A 12,532-nucleotide genomic window follows, 5' to 3' on the forward strand; every position below is an offset into this window, starting at 1 on the left:
CAGACACGATCATCCTGGTGTTGAGAAGGGTGTGGATGTAAACCTCCACACTGATTGGCTAGCCTGCCGCTTATGAATGAGCTTACTGCGTCACGAAGCCCAGCCCTCTGATGAAGTCTATGAAGAAACTCGTTAGGGCGAGGCTTTGTGACACGCACAGAACTGATCCCCGGCTTTACTGGCAGTGTGTCTAGGACTGACGTAGTCTGACCAGCAGCGGCCTGTTATCAGTGTCCAGCGGCAGGGTGTGTGCACCCAACGGATCCTGGTACGCGAGTTGGAGATTGTCCAGTGGAGCATTCTTGTTTACACCATGTGGTGACCAGCTCACACTGTTTTTACATGGTACAAGTGGCACCATAGTTGATCAGTGCTTGTAACTCTTTCTGTGTGATATTAAAAAGTGTTTTTTTATCTGCAGCATGGAGCGCTCTCTTTCTATTGTATTCTGACAGATTGTTTGGACCTGGAATCCGGTGTTATGTTAAAGGAGAACTGTGGTCCTTACACAAATGAATTAGGACCTGGTGTGTCTTTTAAAGAAAATTGGATACTGACATTTTCAGTTTCATTGCTGGACTCAAGTGAGATTTATTGTTCATAATAAAGTAAATTTTTTATGCGCATGCTCTGAGCTATATCTATCATATATTATATATATATATATCTAAGTAAAAATGCCCTTATTTTGAGCTACAGTATGATACAAATGTTGCTCCCCAAATAGAACCCCTGTTAGTGGGAACAAGAAATCTAAGAATACAAAAACTGTTTAGGGGTGCAAATCTTAAAAACGTAATGAACATCAATTAAAAAAGGAAGAAAACATTTCAGACATAACCCAGTTTGAATTTCAAACCAATAAATTGTCTAATTTAATTATTTTGGTAGAAGATTTTACTGCGTGATGGTTCACTTTTCTTCTTTATTGGACTTGACCAATTTCAATATAGATGTAAGTAGATTTCATAGTCTCCAAAATAATCTAAAAAAGACCCACTCACCAAAAAGACACCTGAAACAAGATTGCCAAATGGTCCACTATCAGATCAAATAAACAATAAATTTATTACAATTTCTTGTCACATGACAATAAAATTATTTATATAAAAAATGCTTACACAATGATTTTACAGAAGGATACAGTATCCTATACTTAACCCCTAGGGGTCAGAATCACAATATGTAGGTGTCTCCCTTCTGCTAATCGAAAAAGTTCAAACCCAATGCATTTCATCTGTTAAGACTTCATCAGGGGCATAAATGTCAGAAAGTTTTTTTGAGAACGCACAGGATCCAGAAGGAAACTGGCCGGACACTGTCCTCAAAAATGTACCACAATATTTTTTGGAAGATTACAGCTTGGTCCTGGGATCTGAACACATCACAGTCAGTAATACTCCTTAAATACAGACAATATTTTGTCAGTTTCTATCTGGATTTTGTGCATTTTCCAAAATTCAGTTCATTTTTGAGGACAATACCTTGCCAGTTTCCTTCTGGATCCTGTGCGTTCTCAATAAAACTTTCTGACATTTATGCCCCTGATGAAGTCTTAACAGATGAAATGCATTGGGTTTGAACTATTTCGATTATCAGAAGGGAGAAACCTACATATTGTGATTCTGACCCCTAGGGGTTAAGTACAGAATACTGTCTCTACTTCTGTAAAATCATTGTGTAAGCATTTTTTATATAAATAATTTTATTGTCATGTGACAAGAAATTTTAATAAATGTATTGTTTATTTGATCTAATAGTGGGCCATTTGGCCATCTTGTATCAGGTGCCTTTTTGGTGAATGGGTCTTTTTTAGATTGTTTTGGAGCCTATGAAATCTACTTACATCTATATTGAAATTGGTCAAGTCCAATAAAGAAGAAAAGTGAACCCTCACTCTGTAAAATCTTCTACCAAAATAATTATATTGGACAATTTATTGGTTTGAAATTCAAACTGGGTTATGTCTGAAATTTTTTCTTCATTTTTCAATTGATGTTCATTACGTTTTTAATATTTTTTGTATTCATATATATATATATATATATATATATATATATTCCAAAAATCTCGCATTCAAAAATCTCACTCACACACTCTTGGAAATGTCATTGGGGGGGTGCCTCTAAGATCAAAACAGATCCAAAATATAGCCTATAATGTTCAATAACTTCACTTCACAACATAACATGTTGTGAATTGAAACATTATAGGCTAGCTGAAGCCAAAATAAAAATATATTTTCTTTGTTCAATTCTGGAGAGTGCCTTTGTCCTGCTATTTTGGATTGTATATTTAGAAATATATATATATATGTGTGTGAAATTTGTACCAGGTTATGTTCATTTGACCATTATTGTTCTAACATTTTATATTTTATTTATTGTTGTTTATTAAATTGTGTTCTCATTATATATATATATATATATATATATATATATATATATATATATATGTGGTTATTTTTATTATTTTTGTAATAATTTTTTATAATTATTTACTATTGCTGGATAAGTACTATATACACTAAAGACTAAGTGCTGCTGTGTTTTTATCTTTAACCTTGAATAAAGGAAATGTTTGCAAAAGCTGTAATCACGTATATTATCAAATGTATTTTCATACATAGAAGTGTATATGCATACATTCATACATGGCAGTGCTATATTTACACACTGTTATGTAGGAAATTGTGCAATGTTCGTAAACAATATAAACACTGATATATAACAATACGTGACTTATTACCTCACTCAGCATGATAATTCTGAAAAATACTTAATTTTCATTCCAAAGCTTCAGCAGTTTTATCTAGCAAGTTATCAAACATTTAAGCATAATCTTAACTACATTGTAAATACAAATTCTAAATGTTACACTAGGTTATCTAACTGCACTCTAACACTTTTTATGTGTCCTTTGATGTTAGTAGAGTTTAGTCCAATAATCTGTAGGTGAGTATGTGGATCCAACAAGGAATTTATGACTCAGGTATATAAACAGAGCATACTGTACAAAAGTGCTTGATTTATATATTTTAGAGACTATAAAATTCATCATAAAACCCAACCCAAGGTACCTGGAAATGCATTTCCTAATTAGTTATGCTATATAAGGAGATTCCAGGCACCACCAAGCACATCTTGATAAAGACAGAAAGCACAAAACACGATGGTGGTAAGAGGAAAAAGCACTACTGCTCCCACGGTCTGTTGAAGGAGTCCACAGCTTCAAGGAAGAGGTGATACACCAGGGCTTTTACCATCTTACCCTCATGCTAGATTATGTGCCTTCTATAAAGGCCATTTGCGCTATGCAGTATCTTTTTAACTCTGGTGGTTCATTTATGATTTTAAAAGTGTTAATACTTTTTTTTACACTAGGAGAGGCTATTTTCACTTCTTTTGAGGGATCCTATTACTGTATATCTGAAATCATTAAGAGGAGTGGAAAAAGTAGAAATAATAACACCTCTAAAGGGTCTCGAAAGGAACTTTAAAGAAACAATTGGAACTATCTGACCTAACCAATTGAAACTTTTATAGATTGATATTTTCTGTACTTACCATTGTACGAATGCAGCTGCACCCTGTTTTAGAGCAATGGCGGTACACTTTTGTTTTTTGGTATTACAATCAATGTTGCCAATGAGCTTTTATCCACCAGACAGAAGCCAGGAATCTAGGGCACACATAACTCCCATGTATTACTTTTCCTATGTTTTTATCAAAATATATGTGAACCTTTTCATTCACTTAACAAAACATTCATTCACGGAATCACACTTGCAGCTTGTGAATGCCAAGAAACATAGAAAACCCAGTGTGCTCCATCTTCTTTTCTGTACAGTACATCTCAATCTTCTTGAATCTTCTTGGACTTCACATAATATAAACAAGTCTCAAAGCATTTGTTACAACTTCAGTATAGTCACTGGGCTTCTAAAACTTAGCTTGATACATGTCCACTTCTGAATAAGAATCGCTGTATCTGTTCAATACAGCATTTGTCCTCCAACTTCTTGGTAACAAGGTATCAATCTATATTTTCTTACTTGTGCAGCTGTTCATTCAAAGTACAGTACATATGACCTTCTTCAATAGCTAACAGGGTATTCCAATCTTTTAGCTGACAACCTTTTCAGCTCTGCATAATCTGTCTGGCTATGATTTGAATAAAGGAAATCCTTTTAACTTCAGCTTGTTGGAATGTAGCTCCAGATTCTTCATGGCTTAACAGTTCTTTCAGTCCTTGAATCCTAGCACCAGCAGATATTTCTCTGCAGCAACTTTCCCATCATGTAGTGTAATCAGTTAATTTGCTTGCTCTTATTGGTGTGTGCATCAGCATGTCCAAAATCAATCTTCCAATGATGGACATCAGTTCATACAGGTTTGACAATTGTCCAAATTTCATTGTGAAGGGCGAGAGGGGCTCTAGTCTTTTTAGAGACTTGGGAAAAAGCCGGAAGTTTAATGAGTTTGCTAGTCCCTGCTTTTGCAGTCTGATATCAGTCAGTATGTATAGATAGCTGCAATATTGCAACAGAGGTCAACAAAAGTTCTTTATCTGTGACTGCAGCACAATCCTCCAATAATAAATACTATTCTCTGTCTTCTTCCCACAATGGAGCTTTGCTCATAGAGGAATCCAATATATTGTAGATGGATCTGGTGTATTCTGGTAACATTGGCTTGAATATCATAAGTTCAGCAGGTATCTGCTGCACAATATAGGTGTCTTGACCTTATATCTGTCCCCTTTCTTCTGAGTACTATCTTCCATTCATTGATGTATAATTCTGTGCCATTCTTTTATGCACAATCAGTCTCTCCTCCCTGAATATTCCTGAACATTTCAGCATTTGGTATATCAGATCTTTCAGTTGCTGGTGGTAACATCCAGGGGCATAGAGAGCAAGCCCGGGAGAGATGTGGCCTACTTGTGGGAGATGTGGCTACACCCCATTAGAGGAAAAAAAACACAAAAACACTTTTTGCAATACTGCATAGCTCTGTGAGCCCCTCAACCTGGTGCAAAGCCTGGGGGGACAAGATCGGTGTGCTCACTCCCCCCCACAGGCATAGGAGACTGCATTGTCTGCTGCTCAGAAGCCGCGAGCAGTCTCCCAATGCAGCAGTGTGTGCTGGGCTGATGTGAAGTAATAGAGAGGAGGAGATGGTGTCAGACCTGGCACCTGCATGGTACCTTCAACAAGCCAGGGTAATTAGTACCCACTCCTCCCCCTCTCGCCACCACTGGTAATGTCACTGTGTCTTCCAGCACTTTGACCTGAGGGATTTTTGATGTACACTTGGGGCCACTTTTCATTGTTACTCACATTAGATTTTTCTCCAAAGATAAATGAAGCATTTACATGAAAATATGTATGTTGTACTCTGCCATAAAGCAATGCCCCAATCAGTTTGTCTCATGCACATGTAAGCCCCAAGTTTTTTTTATTAGTGTGTACCCCCCAACCCTTCCTTCACAATTAGCTGATAAGCAAATAGCATCCTTTACATTAAACATCAAAGAAACACTCCTCCATTTTTCATAGTTGTTCAGCTGTAACCTCATGGGGGCAGTCTTCAGACTTAGCGGCATGGAATGTAACTGAAGACTTGATTAACTCCTAGGAAATGGCTTCAGGTACCTCCCATGTTTGACTCTGTGGGCAGGACTGGGCCATTACTGCACCAGAAGTTGTTATCACTCCCCTAGCATCATTTAATATGTCCTCCCTCTTAACCACTTGCCTGGCATGGTCACAATTTTCTGACCACACCAGGTAGTTCTTTATATGCTCTGGTCACAAAATGTCGACCTGTCAGATAAACATGAGGGCGGCTGCAGGAAGACAATCTTCCCACAGCTGCTGCTCTCAGAATAACCTTGTGGTTCCTCTGCTTGCCTGCACCCTCTCCCCCTGTGTCTGCTGTGCTGCCAATCACTGCTGATCAGTAGCGGAAGGCCGACAGCGCTGGAAATCCTGATCGTGGTAAGGTGAGCATCAACTAATCTAACCTAACCCCCTAACCCTCCTTAGGGGTGCCTAACCCTAACCTCCCCCCTGTGCCTAATCCTAACCCCCACCTTCCCCACTGCCTAAACCTAAGTCCCCCAGGGGGATGCCAACCCTAAGTCCCCTCAGGGGGTGCCTAACCCTAACCCTCCCTCCCCCTAGCCTAACCCTAACCCTCCCGGGGGGCGCCTAACCCAAAGTCCCCCCCGGGTGCCATAAACCTAACCCTCAACCCCAGTGCTGTCCACTCGCGGCACCCGGCATCCCTTCGATCGGGATGCCGGGTGCCGGCTTCCCGATTGTATACCATATCTTTTTACATCAATTTTGGCTGTGGTCTGTTGACAAACTCACAACATTTGCATCTAATTTAGCATGCTCTGTTCTAAATCAAGTGATCTAATTAATGCCAGTGGCTCATAATACAGTGCAGATTCAAAAACATTTGTACAGTAAGCCATGTTTGATCCTCTTTGTCTACTGATAATCACTACTTCCTCTATTACAAAAGTCAGGTTGTAAAATATCAGCTCCCAATTTAGTTTTTGCAAACTTGTTTCAACCTTTTCTGTTTCCAATTAATTTCTGTCTCCAGCATTAAAACAGACATAATTTGTAGCAATCACATCTAATACATTTTAACTATCCAGTTTTGCTACTTTCCCTTGATAGTGCATGATCAGCTCAATCTGCACAGTTTTCCTATAAATCATTTGACAGGAATCTTTTAACCATTTGATTCAAGTCAGTCATCAGATGCTGCCTGCAGCTCAAATTCATAAATTTTCAGTGCATTTTTCTCATCATCTAGCACTGATACACCTGAACTTCCAAAGCGTATAGCTTTCAGCTTGATTAAAAAAGGGCTCAATTTTGTTTACAGGAACTATGAACATTGTGATTGGCTGCTGTTTTAGCCAACAATCTAGCTAAATTTGCCCAGATCCATGGGGCAATTTACTTGACTTCTGACCATCTCGCCCTCCCACTTTTTTTTAAACAAATTTGACATTTTGTGTGCCATGTGGAATCGGTTGGATACACAATTAATGTGGGTCAGTTATACCATTGTATTGATGATACCTCAAACACTGCAATAGCAGTGAACCTTGGCAAGTTGATGGTCAATCATCTGACATTTTGTGCAATTAGGGTTAGAAATCTTTGTGAATATTAGGGTTACAAAAAAAATTTAAACAACTTTTGAGTCAACCATTTTTTGTGTCGACCTTTTGCCCCTATTGGTTGACTCAAAAGTTGTTTAAATTTTTTTTGTAACCCTAATATTCACACAAGAGGTCGACATTGATGAAGTTCAACAGGTATTTTGTACCTGTTGAACTTCATCAATGTCGACCTCTTGTGTGTTGTCCTTTTCACCATGTTGACCTTTTATATCTGTCGACCTATTGCCTGTCTACCAATTTACCAGTGCTTGGGGACCCATGTTACTTTTCTATTGCAAAGTACAAATTCTAGATTTTCTTTTCATTTACAGCACAAAATGTCTATCACTGAAATTCTGTCCACTAAGGACATTGCAGCTGCCCTGCAGAGTATAGAAAGTAAGTTACAGACTTCAGCTTCTTCTAAAACACAACCAAAAAGTGATGCATATTGCTAAAATTATAGTAGTAAAGGTAGCTTTAATTTAATTGCAATATATTTTTATGTAATACACTATTTATTTTTGATAAACGATGATTGATTAAAATAAAATATGCATAAATGGAATGGTTGTATTATCTCTGTGCTTAATGTTTACTTATAGTACACTAGAAAGATAATCTAAATAATTTTATATTTCATAGTTTTATTTTACTAAGTTACAGTGATAGATATCACACTAATTGAAAAAACTTTAGATTTTATTTTTATTTTTAATGGTAAACATTGCCTAAAAAAACTGCTTCATTTGGCATTGGAGGCATTATGTCATTTTAAATCAGACTTACATTATATTTATAATTTTCATATAAACATAATACAGCACCTAGAAAGTATCCAGAAAATACAATCACAGTTTATTTCAGATGGTATTAAAGGGTTGGTTGTGAAGATGCTTACTGTATGTGGAATAAAACTTTCTTTTTTATCAGAAGAAGACTCATTTGAGTACAAGGAGTTCTTTAAGTCAGTTGGTCTTAGTGGCAAGTCTCCTGATCATGCCAGAAGGGTTTTTGAAATGCTTGATAGAGACCTCAGTGGATCCATTATGGAAGAGACAGTTGGGTAAGGATATTAATTTGAATTGCAATTTATCTCAAAATAAATCCATCTCTAATGATTACACCAGTTGGCCTGTAAACAGAACACTTAAAGTCTAGTCTAGAATACCTGAAAATGTTATTTGCAGACTGCAAAATAAAATGTACAGTAAATAGGAAATCTAATTTTTTAAATGCATCACACTTTTGCCTAACCAGAATCCATACAACACTGCAATATCAGGCATACAGACATACTAGATATCTGACAACTTAGAAACATGATAGCTCATACCTCCTTCTTTTTACCATTAGAGGGTTCCTGCAGATCTTTTCCGATAAAGCTAGAAAATTGACTGCGCAGGAAACCAAAATGTTCATGAAGGACGGTGACTTTAATGGAGATGGCAAGATTGGAATAGATGGTAATCTTAATATTCTAAATTGATTTCTTGATTCTTCTTTAATAAGGCCCATAGGAGCTCTTTTAACAATGGTAATTCAACAATTGCTAATCTTTATGTGGGTACTCTCCTCCGGAAAAATTATGCATGGGCAGAAGATAGTAATGACTTTGGCAAAGTCTTTACTATGTTCTAAGCATGCATGAAATTTCCTTTCTTCACAAATATCTATGAAAAATTGCAGGGAAAATGGCATCTGTTTCAGCCCAATCGGACCCCCATCTTGGGAGCAGGGTGAACCAGGGGCCCATGTGCACCACAATCCCTACACCCATTATAGATATGCTTATGTCTTGTATGCATATAGTATAAATATGCTGCTTAGCAATGAGTTTTCAATATACTCAAAAAGTAAAGGGGTCAGACAAATCAATTTTGTAGTCACAATTGCTTTGCACATGTACACTATAAAGTTCCAATTTAAGTCTTATAAAATAGAAGAACAGATGTTTATTATAGCTATAATGCTATGCTAATTATAATTGTTTTTCTCAAGGATCTGTGCTTTAAACTGTCCTTTGGTGCTAGGGTATAGAAATCCTTCTGCTGAACAGGTTTTACTGTTATATTTCTTTCTGTTGTTTTGAGTATACATCTGCTCTTATGTTTCATCTTGTAAGTACAATCTTAGTGTAAAAAGTGTTTCAGATTTAGAGCATAATCCAACTTTTAAAAAAATAATTAATACAGGCATAATTATCAAAAAAATCTATTTTATTTAGAATATAAATTTTAGCACAAATAGGCAAAAATGCATGTTTAGAGGTATTTAACTAATTGTTTTCCCCCTACCCCCTCTCATTTCAGAATTCCAAGCTATGGTAAAACAATAAACAGCCAAAATTAAAAAACAAGGACTGAACCCTCAATTTTTATACACGGCTGGCACTAGTTTGTTAATTTTTATACTGTCTCATGTGTCGTAGCTGAATAATTGGCTGAGACAAGTTCAGTTTAAAATTTAATTGCGACGACGCCATTTTGCGACTGGCCTCAAGACACCATCTTGTGAATGGCAGTAAGACTCCATTTTAGAAAAGAAAGCTTACACAAGCGCCATTTTGTCAAAAATCCATAGTACACAATCCACAGTGCAAAATTGCTAAAAGTAGCAATTTTGCTACTCACAACGCAAAGTTGCTAAAAAGTAGCATGAACAGCTTTTTCACAATCTTCCCCAAACACCTACCGATGGTATTTAGCAGACATAAAATAACTTTCCAACACATTAAAATCATTCACAGCCTTATATTTGAGCAGTAGCAAAGTAGTGGTGTTTTCCCCTACATTCACATTAACACATATGCGATGCAGCAAAAAGTAGCAAATTAGTGGTGTTTTCCCTGCACTTCATGTTAAACATAGGACAACGCAAAATAGCTATTTAGACGCACAGCCAGCTTTTTAGTGATCTTTCCCAAACCCATACTGGCATGCTCACACACATACACAGAAGCCTTTACAAATTAGTGCTGGTCGCTAAGTGCCCCACAGACCCTCAAACGCACAACACAATTTAATGTCATTTCTCCCTGCATACACATTTAAAAGCAATGGTCCCGCAGCACGAAAGGAATGATTATTATTTGGTTTAATCGCAATGTCAGCATATGTAGAAATGAATGTTTTCTGTAACTATGGTTTAGTAAATGGCAAATGGGCCGTGATTGGTGCCGTACTGATCTACTCTTTTCCCACAGCGTTCCGGTGGCATCGGTGAGGAGATCAGAACATGCGGCTATGAAATATGAATGATAGAGAGAATAACTCCTTGAAATGTTGTATGCCATAGTTTAGACTAGATTTATTATGCAGCGGGAAAGTGGACACAATCAGGCTGTTAGAGGCTGGTTGAGTCTTTGCACTGACCTATGAATTGTACCGTAATGGAAGAAGCAAGAAGAGGAACCAATGAGAACCTGCCAACGTATTCTATTGTATTGCTTATCCCAGTACGGGTATATATGTGAGTGCTCTGAAACGAGATGCCAGTCTGCGGTGGTCCTGTTATGCTGTTTCGACGAAGGTTTCATTACTGATGCCGGTATCTGGTCCCAGAGCGCACGCGTATGTATTGACTGTACCTTATGATCTAATGTTTGTACAATTTAGTTTGCGCTAATTGTTAGATCATAGCGTGGTAACATCTGTACTTTTTCCTGAATAATAATCTTTAGCGCGTTGGACCGCTATTCCACTGTCTTAAAGTCTTATTAATGGTATATTTAAAACACAGCGCTAATTAGCGACACCTTATGGTTTTAGGAGGTATAGGCAGGTTTTGTCTTAGAGGTTCTAGGCAGGTGAATCTTAGAGGTTTATAGGCAGGAATGTACTAAAGGTTCAGTTGCACGATTCAACACATGTTATTGGAAAAATGCTTGCTTGGTAACTGTTTTGGGGACTATTGCAATTTCTAACAATGTACAGATATTTTTGTCATTTATGGCACATGGTGATTTTGACCAATCACAATGTTAAAATTGCGGCTGGAAGATGGAAAAATAAAAATGCTTTCTATTAAATATCTTGTTTGAAATAATTTTTTTTCTTGACTATTAGTTTATATAGATAGTTTACATTAAGTACATTCATTCTTACACAGAAGATTACTATATATTTTTTGCCTTTTGGATAATCATACTTTTTTTTTTTTCTACAGAGATATATCCTTTTTAACATAAGTTTTAATATTTTTACATTTTGGAACATCATATAAAATTTATAGTAAAGGATTTTTATGTTGTTATTATCATTAATAATAATAATATAAAAAATTTTAATTTACTTTTTTATAGTTTTTATTTTTATTATGTGTAATATTTACATGCTAATGTAAAAAAACTGGCTCAACTAGAGTGATTGCTTCTAAATAAAAGTGATTCAGTGGCATATCTATAATGGGTGCAGGGTGCACATGGGCCCCTGGGTCCTGGGTGGCCCACACCACAAACAAGTTTGCAAGGAATTCTTATACAAAGATCCATCCATTGATGTTGATCATACACAGTTTATTTGTGACCTGCTTTCATTCATTTTAACACATAACTATTTTAAATTCTTAGACAAGTTCTTTTTACAAACTTGCGGAACTGGTCATGCAAACCTTTTTATGGTTAACTGGGAAACAGAACACATTTACAATAAAAACCCTTTCAAACATATGATACACCTCTATAAGAGGTATATCGATGATATTATTATCATTTGGAAAGGGAATAAGCAGGATTTTATAAAATTTATGGGCTCAATCAGTGTAAATGACTACAACTTAAAATTTACTTCCAACTTATGGAAAACTGAAATTGAGTTCATGGATATTGTTTTGAAAGGAACTAATAAAGGTATATCCACTAAAATGTACATAAAATCAGTAGACACAAATAGTTACTTGCACTATAAAACTGGACACATTAGAGGTTGGAAGGACAACATCCCGTATTCCCAGTTCCACTGCATCAAAGGGAATTGTAGCAATAGAGAGGTTTGCTCTAAACAGCTAGATATTTATATGGGAAGGTTTAAGGAATGAGGTTACCCTGAAACACTGATCTCAGAGGCGATCTCTAAAACAGAAACTCTGAAAAGGGAATAACTTCTGACGTACAAAACCAGGCCCAAAAAGGAAGATTTGGTACCCTCCTTAACACAATTCAGTAATGAAGACAGAAAAATCTGAAAGGTTCTAAATAAACATTGAGGAATCCTAAAAATGGACTCTATCTTGTTGGACATTCTAACAAGTTAACCTACCATTATCTTCAAAAAAGCCAGAAATATCAAATACATTTTAGGACCTATTAGGCAAGATGTTAACAAATGGCTGGGGGCATATA

General features: G+C 36.5%; 1 protein-coding gene across 1 annotated transcript; it reads left to right on the forward strand.

Moving 5' to 3' along the window:
* The first annotated feature begins 7,529 nt into the window (after window positions 1-7,529).
* LOC148538980 (parvalbumin beta-like) lies at window positions 7,530-9,529 on the forward strand. Its single transcript, XM_088451916.1, has 4 exons — window positions 7,530-7,590; window positions 8,125-8,257; window positions 8,548-8,657; window positions 9,504-9,529. The coding sequence occupies exons 1-4, from the start codon at window positions 7,530-7,532 to the stop codon at window positions 9,527-9,529; spliced, it is 330 nt and encodes a 109-aa protein (XP_088308042.1).
* Window positions 9,530-12,532: the final 3,003 nt, after the last annotated feature.

This window comes from Taudactylus pleione, unplaced genomic scaffold (assembly GCF_031769625.1).
Source record: "Taudactylus pleione unplaced genomic scaffold, aTauple2 ptg000032l, whole genome shotgun sequence".
Lineage (NCBI taxonomy): Eukaryota > Metazoa > Chordata > Amphibia > Anura > Myobatrachidae > Taudactylus > Taudactylus pleione.

Coding starts and splice junctions, on each gene's coding strand:
- LOC148538980 (XM_088451916.1), top strand. CDS start 7,530: ATGTCTATCACTGAAATTCTGTCCACTAAGGACATTGCAGCTGCCCTG. Junction 8,258..8,547: donor ATTATGGAAGAGACAGTTGG/GTAAGGATATTA, acceptor TTTTACCATTAG/AGGGTTCCTGCAGATCTTTT. Junction 8,658..9,503: donor TGGCAAGATTGGAATAGATG/GTAATCTTAATA, acceptor CTCTCATTTCAG/AATTCCAAGCTATGGTAAAA.